The 15,845-nt window shown below is 38.3% G+C and overlaps 1 protein-coding gene across 1 annotated transcript; it reads right to left on the bottom strand.

Annotated features, from left to right (window-relative positions):
* Window positions 1–902: 902 nt before the first annotated feature.
* On the bottom strand, window positions 903–15,039 carry LOC131480283 (zinc finger protein 883-like). Its single transcript, XM_058664168.1, has 8 exons — window positions 15,000–15,039; window positions 9,548–9,790; window positions 8,889–8,896; window positions 8,604–8,730; window positions 8,256–8,348; window positions 2,755–2,815; window positions 1,655–2,559; window positions 903–1,573 (listed from the first exon to the last, which is right to left on the bottom strand). Exons 1-8 carry the CDS (start codon window positions 15,037–15,039, stop codon window positions 903–905), a joined length of 2,148 nt encoding a protein of 715 aa, XP_058520151.1.
* Between the last annotated feature and the right edge of the window lie 806 nt (window positions 15,040–15,845).

Here is a 15,845-nt window from a genome sequence, read left to right as displayed (position 1 = left end):
TTCCATCCTCTGCTAGTGAAGATAACCTGGCTGTCACTGCATAGGCATCAGCAACTATGAAGAACCACTCCCAATGTGTGCACTCAAGGTAGGACCACATAGCTTATGACGTTTTTCTGTGTCTAGATTTTGAGTTCAGCAATCAACTGAGGAGGTCCCATTAGAGCTCACTTGCTATGACCTCAGATTTGGCACTTGTGCGCACCAGCCAGTGCAGGGTCAGCGTCAGTCTGTCAGCCACGCCAGCCAATGCACTTTTTGGTGAATGCAGCTGCTTAATTCTTGTTGAAATTATCAAGGTGTTTTTCCACATCCATTGTACATTTACAGGGTTTTCTAACTGTAGTATTGCTACTGCTCATTTCATGCACTGTGTAACTTTTGATAGAGAGCAGGCTTATCATTCTTAATTGTTCTTTAGACATGATGTAGAACTTCTCAGGTCTGTAAACTCCACAGAAGACTGACTTCAGAAAAGAGATATTTCAATCAATACAGTGATTTACGTTCCTTTCTGTGAATCTCTTCATGTCTGTTACATTGTAGTAATGACAATATTTTAATTGCACTCAAAACCTCCTTTATGGGTGAATACTTTCACACGTGTTCAGGCATGAAAAAGTAAACATGTGTTTCACACCAAATATATAAGTTTCAACTTGTGAATTTGCTCATTTGTGATGAGAGTTGCCTCTGGGTAAAAGGCATTTTTAAACGACTTATATTCAAAAGGTTTGTTCCCTGTTTGAATTATCTCCTGTGTCAAGAGGCTTGACTTCCACCTGTATACTTTCCCACATTCACCACATTCATAAGGTTTCACCCCTTGTGTGAATTTTCTGATGGCTCATGAGGTTTGACCTCGACAGAAATGCTCTCTGACACTCATTAAATTCCTAAGGCTACACCCCATTGTGAATTGTCTGATGAGTCCTGAGGTTTGGCCTCCTGCTAAAGGCTTTCCCACACTCATTACATTCATAGCGTTTCAGTCCAGTGTGAACTGTCTGATGACGCATGAGGTCTGATCTCCACCTAAATGCTTTCTCACACTCATTACATTCATGAATCTTCACACCTGTGTGAATTGTCTGATGACATATGAGGTTTGACCTCCTGCTAAATGTTTTCCCACACTCATTACATTCATGAGACTTCAAACCTGTGTGAATTCTCTGATGACGCATGAGGTTTGAACGCCTGCTAAATGCTTTCCCACACACATTACATTCATGAGGCTTCACACCTGTGTGAATTATCTGATGACACATGAGGTTTGACCTCCTGCTAAATGTTTTCCCACACTCTTTACATTCATGAGCTCTCACACCTGTGTGAATTCTCTGATGATGGATTAGGTTTGAACGCCTGCTAAATGCTTTCCCACACTCATTACATTCATGAGGCTTCACACCTGTGTGAATTTTCTGATGACACATGAGGTTTGACCTCCTGCTAAAGGCTTTCCCACACTCATTACATTCATGAGGCTTCACACCTGTGTGAATTCTCTGATGACACATGAGGTTTGAACGCCTGCTAAATGTTTTCCCGCACTCTTTACATTCATGAGCTCTCACACCTGTGTGAATTCTCTGATGTTTGCTAAGACTAGACCTCAGGCAAAATACTATTCTACACACTTTACATTCACTTTTCTCTCTTGTGTGGATTCTCTTATGTTTAATGAGGTGTGACTTCTGGTGAAAAGCCTTTCTGCACTCATTACATTGATAAGGTTTCTCCCTTGTGTGGATTCTCTGATGCCTAATGAGATATGACCTCTGGCTAAATACTTTTCCACATACATTACATTTGCAAGTTTTTTCACCAGTGTGGATTCTCTGATGTGAAATGAGGTAGGACTTGGAGGAAAATACTTTCTCACACATGCTGCATTCATAACTTTTCTTGCCTTTGTGTACTCTCTGATGTGCATGGAGGATTGAGTTTCCATGAAAGCCGTTTCCAGGCTCATTGCTTTCATATGGCTTTTCTGCAGTGCAAAATAACTGATCTCTAATGAGTTCTGACTTCTGATCAAGGTGTTTTTCACATCCATTGCAAAAATAGAGATTTTCACCTATGTCATTTTTCTGTTTGGTGGGAATGCAAGATTGAGAGCTCAAAGAGTTTTTACAGTTGACACATGTATACTGGTTTTTTGCTGCGTGCATTATATGACTTAGTTTAAGATCTCTTTCGTATATAAAGGACCTTTCGTTCTTACAATGCTCATGGGATTTCTCTCTCAAGTGTGATTGCTGATGCTTGCCAAAGGAAGAATTGCTATGGAACTTTTCCTTTCCAACCTGAATTGTCCCCACACTAGCAGGTGGCTTGTCACAGGAATGTTTGTGGTTAACTCCTTCACACATAGAGAATAGCTTGTTCCTGCTGCAAGTCTTCCCTTTTCCACTGTGCTCTAGACACTGCTGAGCATTGTGCACTTTGGCATGCTCACTAAGATGCTCACTGAGATGCTCCCTGCACTGGAGGTTGTCCTCAGGCGTATTAAAGCCTTCATGTGTTTTCTGAAATGCCATCTCTTCAGCTTTCCTGGGAAAAACAGTTAGAAATAAATTATATTCCTCAAGGGTTTTTTTCATACAATCTCCAATTTATATGTTCGGTTTCATATGGCCAAAGCTTAAAGTACACAACTTTGTCAATGCAACTGTCTTTTGTTAATATGTTATATATGTAATATATAATTTGACATATATAATATGTAAGGATATAATTAAAACTTGCCTGAAGGGTTTTTCTTGACTTTCATTATTGGCACCAAGGAGCTCCTCCTTTTTGTAAGAATCTGAAAACAAGGGATCAGAACAACTCTATGCATGAATAACGTGTAAGTATTTTTCAAGTGTTCATGTAAACAAATGGCAATTCTTGACCATCTAACCAAAATCAGGAATGAGAATTCAGACTCATCAAAGTAAAAGAAAGCTGTAGATTTCTCAAGATGGCCAACAGTGGTACACTGAAGTGAGTGAAATAAGAAAGAATAGTGTACCCAGTAAGATCTCATTTGTATTTGAGAATGAAATTAAACACTGCTATAGCAATGAGAAACTAGAAGAATATGCCAGCATGAAACCAGCTCTAGAAAATCTCCTTTGACATGTCCTAAACCTAGAAGGAAACGATGCAGACCATATGCAAAGATGGTAAATGGGAAGACCCCCTCACTGAAGTCCACAAAAGGAAAGAAAATTAAACAGATATCAACACAGGCAAATACACACACACACACACACACACACACACACACACACACACACACAGGCAGGTCAACATCACAACCTCTCAGTATTCACTCTAGACACAAATGGCCTACTTTTATTAATCAAAAGACATAGACTAATTGAATCAACAAACAGGACCCAATTATCTAAGAAACTGAAAGTGAAGGGATGGAAAAAGATATTTCACATCAATGGATGAGAACAAAATGGCTGGTGTAGCTTTTATGATTTCTGATGATAGAGATTTCAACATGACAAATATCCAAAGGGGCAGAGATGGGCACGTCATAATGTTGAAGGGAAACATCCATCAGGAAGTGATTACCATTATAAATGGGTATGCACCAAACACAAGGACATACAGCTATGTGAAGCAATTATTGAAGGTCCTGGCAGGGGGCAGGCACATAGATGCAAAGATGACTATCTTTGGAGACCACAACACCACATTTACACCAATAGATCAACAAGACAGAAACTCAATAGAGAAACAAGAGCACTCACACAGAGAATAGAACAAATGAACCTACTAGATATTTAGAACCTTACACTCTACGGACACACAATATACACTTTTCTCATCAGTGCATGGCACCTTCTGCAGGATCAACCACATGATAGGGCACGAAACAAGTCTCACTAACATCAAAATAATTAGAATCGTACCATGCACCTTCTCTTGATTTCTTCTACCTGATTTCCAGTTTCACACCATGGAATGAAACTGAAAATCAGTAAATCAGAATGCCCCAGGAAATACATAACATAGCGATAAACACTGCAACCATTAAGAACATAATTAGAAATTACTACAAACAACTGTACTTCAACAAATCAGAGGTCCACCAGGAAATGGAAAGGTTCTTGGACTCCCACCACCTACCAAAACTTAGCCAGCAGGTAACAGAATACTGGAATAAACCTAAGACAGAGGCAGAGATTGAATCTGTGATTAAAGATCTCCTAAAAAAAAAAAAAAAACAGACCCAGATGGCTTCACTGAAGAATTCTATAAAACATTCTAAGCAGAGCTAACTTCAATCCTCTACAAACTCTTCAAAATGATACAAAAGGAAGCAACCCTTCCAAACTCTTTCTATTAAGCCAACATCACCTTAATAACAAAACCGGATTGAAATTAACAGAGAAGGAAAACTACAGACCGATCTCCCTGGTGAATATTGATGCTGAGATTCTCACGAAATTCTAGCCAATAGAATTAAAAAAAAATCAGACAAATCATTCATCTGGATCAAGTAGGATTCATCCTGGGAATGCAAGGATGGTTCAACATTCGTAAACCCATAAAAGTAATACAACACATCCAACAACTGAAGCACACACCAAAAAAAACCCCATACAATATTATCAAAAGATGCTGAAAAAGCTTTTGGCAAAATCCAACACCACTTCATACTAGAAACGCTAACCAAGGTAAGCATAGAAGGAACAATCAAAGCAATATATGAAAAACCCAATGCCAGCATCATACTGAATGGGGAAAATTTGGAACCCTTCCCACTGAGATCTAAAACAAGACAAAATGTCCACTAACACCACTGCTATTCAACATATTATTAGAAGTACTTGCAAAGGCTGTAAGACAAGAAAAAGAAATCAAGAGAATTCAAATGGAAAACAAAGCAGTCAAGCTATCACTATTAGCAGATGGCATGGTCATATACATAGAAGAACAAAGAGACTCAATACAGAGACTGCTAGAACTTACACAAGAGTTTGGTAGAGTGGCAGGGTACAAAATAAATGAACAAAAATCAACAGCAATAGTGTATGCTAACAGCCCCAAGATGGAAAAAGCGCTAACCAGCAAGGTACCTTGCACAATGACAAAGAAGAAAACGAAGTGTCTAGGAATAAACCTAACCAAAAATTGTAGAAGAACTCTTTGAAGAAAACTACAAAAAACAAACCAAAACAAAACTCAAAACATAAAAGGAAGAAGATTTCAGAAATTGGAGACACATACCATATTCCTGGATGGGTAAAATCAATATCATCAAAATGTCCATGCTACCAAAAGTAATATACATATTCAACGCAATCCCAATCAAATTGACCAAAACATTCTTTATACAACTGGAAAAAAATGATACAAGGGTACATGTGGAAACACAAAAAAACTGCAAATAGCTTGAACCATCCTGAAGAATTGGAAGTTAACAGGGGAAATCATAGTCTCAGACCTCTGGATATGCTACAGGGCTGTGGTTATTAAAACAACCAGGTACTGGCACAAAGATAGAGAGGAGGATCAATGGAGTAGAATAGAAGCAACAGAAGGGAACCCACACAGATAGAGCCAAATAATCTTTGACAAAAAAAAGATGACAATAAGGGAAATTGGAAGGTGTCTTCCATAAAGTCTGTTGGGACAATTGGTTCATAGCCTGCAGAAACAAGAAGTTAGACCCACATATTTCACCATACACTAAGATCAAATCTAAATGGATAAAGATCTAAACCTACATCCAGAAACCTTCAAAACTTTGGAAGAGAATGTTGGAAACACCCTGCAACATTTAGGTGTAGTCCCTGACTTTCTAAAACAATTACCAATGGTATAGCAATCAAGATCAAAAGAAACAAATGGGACTACATCAAACTAAGAAGCTTCTATACAACAAAAGAAACAATCAACAAAGTAAAAAAAAAAACAATCCACAGAATGGGAGAAGATCTTTGCACACTACATATGAGATAAGGGACCAATCTGCAGAATATATACAGAATAACCAAAACAAACAAACCACTCAAGAAATGGAAACAGGAAATGGGCAGACATTTTACAAAGGAACAAAGCCCAAATGGCAAACAAACATATGAAAAAATGCTCAAGCTCTCTGGCAATAAGGGAAATCCAAATGAAGACATCACTGAGGGACCACCTAACGCCAGTGAGAATGGCTCACATATGAAAAACCAACAACAATACCTGCTGACAAGGATGTGGGGAAAAGGGAACCCTTCTCCACTGCTGGTGGGAATGCAGGCTGGTGCAGCCTCTATGCAAATCAGTGTGAGAACACTTAAACAAATGAAACTTTACATACCATATGATCCAGCAAAAGCACTTCTAGGAATATCCTAAACACCTGTTGCACGAGAAACCAACATGCACCCCTATGTTCATAGTGGCACAACCAATAATTGCAAAACCTTGGAAGCAACCAAAATGCCCATCAACAGATGACTTGATAAGAAAGCCATGGTTCATCTACTCCATGAAATACTACTCAGCTATCTAAAAAAAGATGAAATGCATTTCTTCATGGTCAAATGGTTCCATCTGGAATCCATTATGCTAATGGAAATGAGCCAACCCCAAAAGGCTAGATACCACATGTTTGCCTTAATTTAAGATGAAATGATGTCAATAGTGAAAATAGTACCTGTAAATTGTAAAATTATTACACCATCAAACAGCCTGTATCACACAAAATAAGATATTGTGATGATCCAAAGAACCAATAATCAATGAGAGACAACTACCTGTGAACTACATTAGAGAACTGAAAAGCATAATATGCTTTTAACACCCTATGTTATTCAGCAATGGGTCGTGAGAGCAGAGAAATCTTATACCTTTGAGTTTCTGAGGAAGAAGTCAAGTATTATCTGTCAAGATTGCAACAGGTAACTTATAGACAGCACACTCAAATCTGCATTAGACATCAGCAAAAACTATAAAGACATACAGTGGAACCCAAGAGCATTCTGACAGCCTCTTAACAGGAGGTCCTATGCACAGAGCAGTTGGGGACCCCAGAGAGTAACAGGAGAACAGGAGGAGGTTTGTATCCTAATCCCAGAAATAACCAGTACCTCACCAAGGACTCTCAGGATGGGCACCAAGGACTCTATCCCAACTGCCAAGGAGATCATAGGGAACTAAAGTGCCCTCATAGGCTGAGACCTCTGAGGTCAACCATTTTTTATCAGATCTCCCACGTGGGATGGAAGAAGCCCAGAACCCTCCTCATGGGGTCTAATGTCATAGGAACAACAGCCAGGAGCCCTGAGAGGTCCTCAGAAACAGAAGAACAGTCAACATCCTCCGGGACTCAGGAGAGGAGCTTTCTGTGCTCCTCTCCTTACTTAGTTCCAACTTTGACTCCCAGCCCTCTCTAGAAATCACCATCAGGGTGCTCCGTAGCCCCCAAAATAAGATCAGATAGACAGGCAGAGACCAGTAAGGAAAGCTTAAAACAGACAGGAAAATGTCAACTTGGACTACAGTATACCTTACTTGGTAGGAAACAAAGATACTCCTTACTAAGGTATTGAAGATTTCTCTGCGCACCCATTCTAAAACTGTTCTGTTTCTCAACCGTTAAAATATGGCTTGTTAGTTATAAGCCTATTTGAATTATCCTAAAATTTGTGAAGTTCAGTAAATTCACGCTTGAATTCTATAAGCTGCTAAACATAAAAATGAAAATAGACAAGACAGCTGATTAGCATCCTATAACCATTTTCAGGTTTATAGCAGCAGGTTGTATCTATGCTGAAATTGAAATGTTAAGGAATTAGTTACAGGATATAGTTAAAAACTTGCGTTTTGTAGCATATTGGTCACTAAATACCATGTTAAGTAACCTCATAATGTTGTTAATTTTCATGTTTCTTCCTGTTGTTGGATTGTATAGTGGCTTTTCATTGGAGGGGATGATATTCTGCCAGTTCTACTTTTAGACCAAGGATGGTCTCCCAATGAAATTGTTGAATTTATCTGGAAAATGACATGTTGGACCCTCTGCATGGTCCATGACCTCAATGAAGGAATCATGACTGGTTGTGATCTGTACTACTGTAACAATATGTAGGAATTCAATATGGGCAGAGGGTTTGTGGAGGGGAGAATCACAGAGCCTATGGAGCTGTGACAAAAAAGGAAATTAAAAAAAAACAATTAGTGAGAAGTCCAACCAATATTTACTGAGGTAATTGTCAGTCCCCGTGCCCTGTTATGTGCTGACTTACCTGAAAGTGGCTGGTTTAGAGATTTTTCCACTGTCCATGGCAATACTCCTTGCTCCAACTTGAAGATCACATCAGGCTTGGTAATTGAATAGCCTGTTAAGGGAAAATAATACTAGATTTTGTAAAAAAAAAAAAAATAAATAAATAAATAACCTCAGATTTAAAGGTGAAAAGCTTAATCACAGGTTCTTTGCCATAAAGGACAACTATGATTTATTTCCTGTAGGGTTGATATTCATATTCTTAATAAGCTCAAATACTAGTCTCATCAAGCAGTAAACTTTACAAATTATTTTTTGATCAAGTAAGAAGAAAGTATTCTGCTTGGGCATGACAGATTTCACTCACCCACGGACAGCAGATTGCTATAGGTCTCAAGCATCACATCCCTGTACAGGGTCCTCTGGGCACTGTCCATGTGCTGCCATTCCTCCAGGGACAAGTCCACAGCCACATCTTCAAATGACAGCAACACCTATAATAGCAAGTGGATAACTCAGCAAATCAATAAAATACATAGCAAAAATAAATATAATAGGAAAATATAGTTCAGCTCCAGATAACTAAACAGAAAGAATGAGAGTGGATTCTTCTGTGAATAATTTGATTTTCATCTTTTGTGGCACAACCTACTTTGCATTCTGTATGGTAACATAAGACAAAATTGAAATGCAAATATCTTATGCTTTATTAATTTTGCAATTCCAAATCTAGAACACAATTTCATTATCATTAGGTAACTCATACTTTTATTTAATGATTCTGAAATGCTTGTACTGTGTAATTTAGAGGTGTAGGTATGAACACATGATCTATATAACATGCTAGGTAAGGAAGACACATGTTTGATATTACGATAGTAAGAAAAATGAATGATTCATGAAGATTATTTGCTCAAATATTCTGAGATTTAAAAATTATAAAGTAATATTAATAAATTTCAAATTTCTTTCTCCAACTTGGGCAGATGGAATATTGGAAATATTGTTTAAACTAAACTTGCATAAATGAATAAATATTATCTAAGGCTCATATTGGAATTAATGATCTCATAACTGTTTATAATTTTTTTATTTTTTCTTTAACCTTTGAGGATATACAGATTAGAATTCTTTCTACTTGTTTTACTTTTTTTCCCCAGGGAGCTTTTATGGGTATGCATGTGTTGCATCCCTAGAGAAAGAATCCCAGGAATTTCCTTCCTATATGTTGTTTTGCTTCATCATGTTCTACGATGTCAGCTGAGGTTGTCACTACAATGAAACAAAACTGGCAGGATGGAAGCAGAATACTCTTCCAATTTTCTAGATCTTTCAGCTGCCTCTCAAGTCTGGGGATGATCACTCCACACTTGTGTAACCTGAGTGTGAGGTTCACAATCTTCCCAGTTCTGTGATCATCAATGATCTCATACTCATCCTTGTGCCCATGCTTCATCATCACGGTGAGGAAGCAGAAGATGACCTGGGAACAATGCCTGACGAGAACATATTCACCATACTTCTTGGCATTGTGGAGGCTTTTCAGGACTTTTTCTGTCTTTTTGAAACAATTAACCAAGTCTCAGCTAGTCATAGCCTGCCAATTGTCGGAAAATAAGGCAGATACCCAGCTGTAGCCCATCAAGTTGTTTCTGCACATATTTCTTTTTTTATCATTTAAAAAATAAATGCTTACCTGGCTTTTATTTTATTTACATATTTGTTTGTTTGGAGAATAACACAATATATAGCAACATGCCTGTCTGTATATGTCTCCTCTTTTGGTGTTTCAACTTATAAACAAATGAAAAACAAAGCTTTAAAAAATGTTTATGTTGCAGATTCTGCTTTCCATACATTCCTGTAGCAGATCATGAATATAATACAGCCCAAAATGCTATAAGGAACAACACTATTTCAGCAGTTCCAAAAAAAGCAAACATTGAAAAGTTAATATTTTTTACACTAGATAAAACTTACAATGGCAAAAAACTGTTTATGTCCAGTGTTTATTTCCAGATGATATAATGAAAGTGATACTAATCATCTTTCATTATGTCATCTAAAAAATAATGAAGACCATGCCATTCCTGATATTACAGAAATAAATTCTTAATTTCAATTTAAATAATACAATCAGATGTCTTGATTTTTGCATCGGAAATCCAGGAAAGAAATTTTCAATCAGGTCTGACATCTCTAATGATTTAGTCCTATAAATAAACCACATATGTGATAAAACAGGCTATATATGTGTGTGTATACATTGTATATATTATATATAATTATACACATACACACATATCATATGTATGTGTGTTATATATATTACGTATATTTTATATGTATGTGTGTATCACATATACATTATACATAGATATTATATATACATCATACACCTATGCATGTACTATGTATCCATGTATGTCTTACATATGTACAATATATATAAACATATGTTATATTATATACATATACTGTATTACATATTGTATGTTCATTTATGATATAGTATGCGTTTATATATAATATGTATGTATATGTGTATATATCTATAATATATGCATATATAGTAATATGTTTAATGTGTATTAATATGTATATGTATATAGTATAGATATAAAATATATAACCTTGTTTATCACATTTGCTTTTCAATCTTAAGTTAAAAACAAACTTAAATGTCCTAAAATACACTGTAAAACAAGCTAAGAAATAAACAAGCTACTTACTGAAGGTGTGTTCATTTTCTCTGGCCTGGGAATCATGCAGTGGACTTAGGACTGTACCTGGAAGTTAAGGTGAAGGGAGATATATAAACTAGTCTGGAAAATTCAGGGGAACTCCTCAACATCAAAATGAGTAAACCCCACTCCCCAATATTGAATGAAATCTCCTGCAACAATGTGAAAACAACTACAAAGCATAGAGAAGAGCTGAGTCATGGTAAGAAAAGCATTCAGAAATGGAGGTGGGCAATTAAAAGGGTGAACATAAGAGTTCTGGGAGTTCCAGAAGGCTCAGAAAGGGAACCTGCATTTAAAGATGTATTCAATGAAATACAAAGGGAAACTTTGCTAATAGGGAGAAAGGATTGGGCAACAAAATACGGGAGAAGTATAGAACTTCCAATAGGATTGAACAAATATCCTACTCAAGCTGTGCCTATAGAAGAGTAACAGACTTAAAACCTGGTATTGATTGTGGAAATGCTAATTAAAAGTTGGTATCTTCTTTTGCAAATTAGTATACTACCTACGGTTCATACCCCAACTTTTTACTTGTGGCAACAAGTGCCTTAAGACTGGCTACACCTCCCTTCCATGCATAAAAAGGTTATTACTCCTTATTGTTCTTTGGTCTCCACCTTAATTATAAAGAGATGTCATAGGAACAAGGAGCTTTTTTGCAAAGATGTAAATAAAATAATTATTCCTTAGCTCTAAGCAGCTTACTTATTTAATATCTGAGGATGAGTCATGGCAGATAACACTCTTAATCCTTGTGGGTCCAATTTCATACCACTTACGTAAAAATCCCCCTTTACATTTTGTTAGAAGTCATCCAATTATATTTCAAAAGATTTGTTCCTTGACCCTTGTGTCCCAACCTGCTTGTTTAGTCTTTACAGATGAATCATCTAACAGAGTAGCTTCTCTAATCATAGATTTTGAAAATGTCCTTACTGGCCAATGAAAAGGACCCAATTTCCTCTTAACCTCTGGAGGAAGAAATGCTTGCATTTTCCCACAGGGCTTGGACTTGCTGACTTGGATTCCAGATCAACTAATGAGACATTCTTGTCTGGTTTACATTTCCACCCCCTGCCATTTTGCAGTGGCAAGCATCCTCTACAGAAGTCCCTGCTCCTGCACAGCAACTTCAGGGTTAAACTCTTCTCTCCACCAGGTAGTACCATGCCCTTTTACCTCCTTCTGCTCCTCTCATTAGGCTACTCATCCCACAGGTGCAGTTTCTCCAGGAGGTTTTATTTTTCCCCTTTGTCAAGCCTCACCCAACACCAACCATTTTAGCCAAGAGTGGCAGGGTAGGAGATAAACTAAATGGGCCCACAGAAAAATGTCTAGCCTCTTGTACTTTATAAACAATGTTTATGCAAAATCAACATCTCTTTTTAAACCCTATTAAATTTTTATCTTGACTTTTTGAATTTTATGAATATAATACTTAAGGTATTTTTAAGGCATTCCTTTAAAAATGTAACATTTACACCAAATATAAATTGGTATAAAGGTAACTCTAATCCACTGTTAAAATCTTTCCACATATGAGATGCACCCATGTGCTTTTATCTGCTAGTCTTTACATTTAGATATATAGTCTTGAAAATACTGTTTGTGGAGTTATCTTAAATATTCATCATTGATTCATGGAATTAAAATCTGATCCTCTGTTATAGCAAGTTTTAATAGCACAGGTTATAACATCTCTTAACTGTTTTTAATTTAATTAACAATCAAAATTTCCTAGTTAGCTCCAGCAAACTCCAGACCTGACTTTGTTGAATTGCCCCAGAATATGATAAGATTCAGAATTGAGGTGATCTTTGTGTTTTCTGCCTCTCAGTATGTTCAGATTGCTTTGGATTGATAAATGTTATGTGCTTATTTTATATTTAAATGATTACTTAAATCTAATTTAAGTTCTGTTATATATTCTATCTCAACTATATATTTATAAGTTTTGACATCCTTGATGTGCATCTAAAGTTCTAGGACAGGTAATGCTGGGGTTGGTGCCATGGGTGTGGAAGACACGCAGGTGTGAAGAGTACTGTTCCATTGCAGGCAGGGACACAAGGAATTTCCTGCTGCATGGCAGGGCCCAGTGGACGTCTCTACAACCACCTGAATGCAGCTCCACCTCCCTTTGTATGAACATCAACAACCCCACTGAAATTTCTGTAATCTATTTAGCCATTGTCTGCCTCTGCGGAGTTGGTCTTTACTATCAATGTGAGCTTGGAAGTTGATGTTGCTGATAATGTCCTTTTTTTTAAACATTTATTTATTTCTGTTGGAAAGGCAGATATACAGAGAGGAGGAGAAACAGAGAGGAAGATCTTCCATCTGATGGTTCACTTCCCAAGAGACCACAACAGCTGGATCTGAGCCAATCTGAAGCCAGGAGCCAGGAGTTCTTCTGGGTCTCCCATGAGGGTGCAGTGTCCCAAGGCTTTGGGCCGTCCTTGACTGCTTTCCCAGGCCACAAGCAGAGAGCTGGATAGGAAGAGGGGCCACTGGGATTACAACCCATGACCATATGGGATTCCAGCAAGTGCAAGGTGAGAACTTTAACCACTACACTAATGTGCTGGGTCCTGATAATGTCTTAACAAAAGGGCCTTTTATTATTCATGCTGTCTCAGCTGCCCCCATTGACCATATGCTAATCAAGGGTGTTAAGTCCCCAGGTGTAATGGGAATCTATTCTTGCCTCTCTTAAGCTTTAGCTCCCTCCTTCTGTGATGCATTCCCTCCCTTAACTGATTCAAGACTAAGTTGCAGAATAAGGATTGTAGTAAGAATGTGTTACTGATTGATATGTGCCATCTATTGAGAACTTCATGACCACAGGATTAGGATGGCAGATTTAATGACTCAAGGTGAAACAATTGACAGAACTATCCTTAGGAAAGCCGACTTGACCAGACTAAGTTGCAGAATAAGGATTGTAGTAAGAATGTGTTACTGATTGATATGTGCCATCTATTGAGAACTTCATGACCACAGGATTAGGATGGCAGATTTAATGACTCAAGGTGAAACAATTGACAGAACTATCCTTAGGAAAGCCCACTTGACCAGGTGTGAAAAGTCTATGCCAGCCTTTGTGAAGGCTTCTGTATAAATGAAGCAGACAGCTTTACTGCATTGTCCATTATGATCCTGAAATTGTAGTGGTCCATTTGTTTTCTCTACACCTATTCCATGCACCTTCTTGAGTTCAAAGTCAGCTGGAGTTGGACTCCGGCAGACACTCACTGCACAGAGTGGCACAAATTACTGCAAAGAGCCATGTACCAACTGCAATAAATAAAATCACATTGTAGACCTGTGGGTGACACAGCTTATAAAGCCTGCCCCAAGGAGAAGAATCTGATCACCAGAAGTACAATGAGCACAAGTAAAATATAAGATAGAGGCACAACGATTATTACTAAAGACTCCCCTACAAAGGAGCAAAACCCTTTGGCAACCTCAGAGTTAACTGACGAAGACATTGAGGAGCTGGGTGATAAAGAATTCAAAACACTTCTTATAAAGCTTCTTATCAACAACAAGAAGCACATAAAGCAGGCATTCAAGGAATTTAAGGGAAAATGCGCTTGGATTCTGTATTTTTAAAAACTCAGGGCAAAGAAGTAAAGTTCCAGAATCCAGTGAACATTCAGTAAACTGTTAATCTTAAAGATTATCACAAATTTCGGGGTTTCAAGACTTCGAACCCCCAATCATCCAGAAAAGAGGAACCAAGAAAGGCAAGGAGGTGGGATATCTGAGAAATGATTGCAAGCCCTGTTGTCAAATAGTTCCAGGTGCAAAAGTTTCGGTGGCTTCGGCCCTATAGTGAGGTCCCTCCACTCAGTCATTCCTCCCTTCAACACTCCAAGTGACCACCCTCCTACCTGGTCCTCTCACCTCACATGTACCCACTGTCTGAGCAAAATCCAACCAGGCATTCTTGGGAGACCCTGCAGAACAAGGCGTGATCTTTGTGAGACCACAGCCACCATACTCACCTTGGTTCTGCTCCTCAGAGGCCCCAGGTGGCTCAGCCATTGCTGCCTTGTAAGCTGCCTCCCGCGCAGGAGCCCTGGGAAGGACGCCCAACTCCTTAGACGCTGGGAAGTGGTGAGTGTGTGAGAGAATCTCCTCAGGTCCACAGGGCAGACAGGCATTCAGTAGCCAGGCCTTGGTGTCCTCAATCTCCATCATTGTGCTGTGAGGATGCGGAAGTACTCTGGGAGTTAGAACTTCATGTTGAGCCTGATTTCCTTATGTTGAGAAACAGGGTGTTAAGTTCACAGCTCAATCCTCACCAGAAATCCTCCCAAGGACCTATGACAGTTTTCTAGTTGCCAATAGCAGACCAGTAACGGCAGTGTTGCATACCTCATGTATTTGCTCAGAGGCTGAGCGGCAGCATTTAATGACCTTCTGGTTGTCAGAGGCCTGGAGTGGCACAGCAGCCTTGTGGACAAACGGGAGTGCAGGTTGAACCAAAGTGCCTTTGCAGAATGTGAGAGCTACACCTTTAAGGCATTATTTACCTGGTTGATTTATCCTGATTACTTCTTACAGGGCTCCACCTGTTCCCATTACATAACAAGCCCCACCAGACAATTGGTAAGTTAATACTAAGGAGATAGCTCTGGGCCGGTTCCCTAAATAACCTCTTAAAAGGGACAAAAAGCCGCAGAAAGAGCTGACACCTGTTATCTATTCACATGAGCCTTTAGCTCTGTGTATAGAACCTGAGCCTTGAACATGAGGCAGCTACTAATTCCAAGTGATAAAACAACTTAATAGATTTTTAACTATGCCATGGTGAAAAATAGATAGTAAGCAAACAATGCATTTGAGGT

The sequence above is a fragment of the Ochotona princeps genome, chromosome 5 (assembly GCF_030435755.1).
Source record: "Ochotona princeps isolate mOchPri1 chromosome 5, mOchPri1.hap1, whole genome shotgun sequence".
NCBI classification, from domain to species: domain Eukaryota; kingdom Metazoa; phylum Chordata; class Mammalia; order Lagomorpha; family Ochotonidae; genus Ochotona; species Ochotona princeps.
This window is presented reverse-complemented; position numbering and strand designations above follow the sequence as displayed.

Excerpts from the sequence above, each read along its gene's own strand:
- LOC131480283 (XM_058664168.1), bottom strand. The coding sequence starts at position 15,039 with ATGGCTGAGCCACCTGGGGCCTCTGAGGAGCAGAACCAAG. Across the intron at positions 9,791-14,999 it reads CTCTGAGGAGCAGAACCAAG|AAAAAGTCCTGAAAAGCCTC; the intron begins GTGAGTATGGTG and ends TCAAAAAGACAG. Across the intron at positions 2,560-2,754 it reads AGTCAAGAAAAACCCTTCAG|GAAAGCTGAAGAGATGGCAT; the intron begins GCAAGTTTTAAT and ends TGTTTTTCCCAG.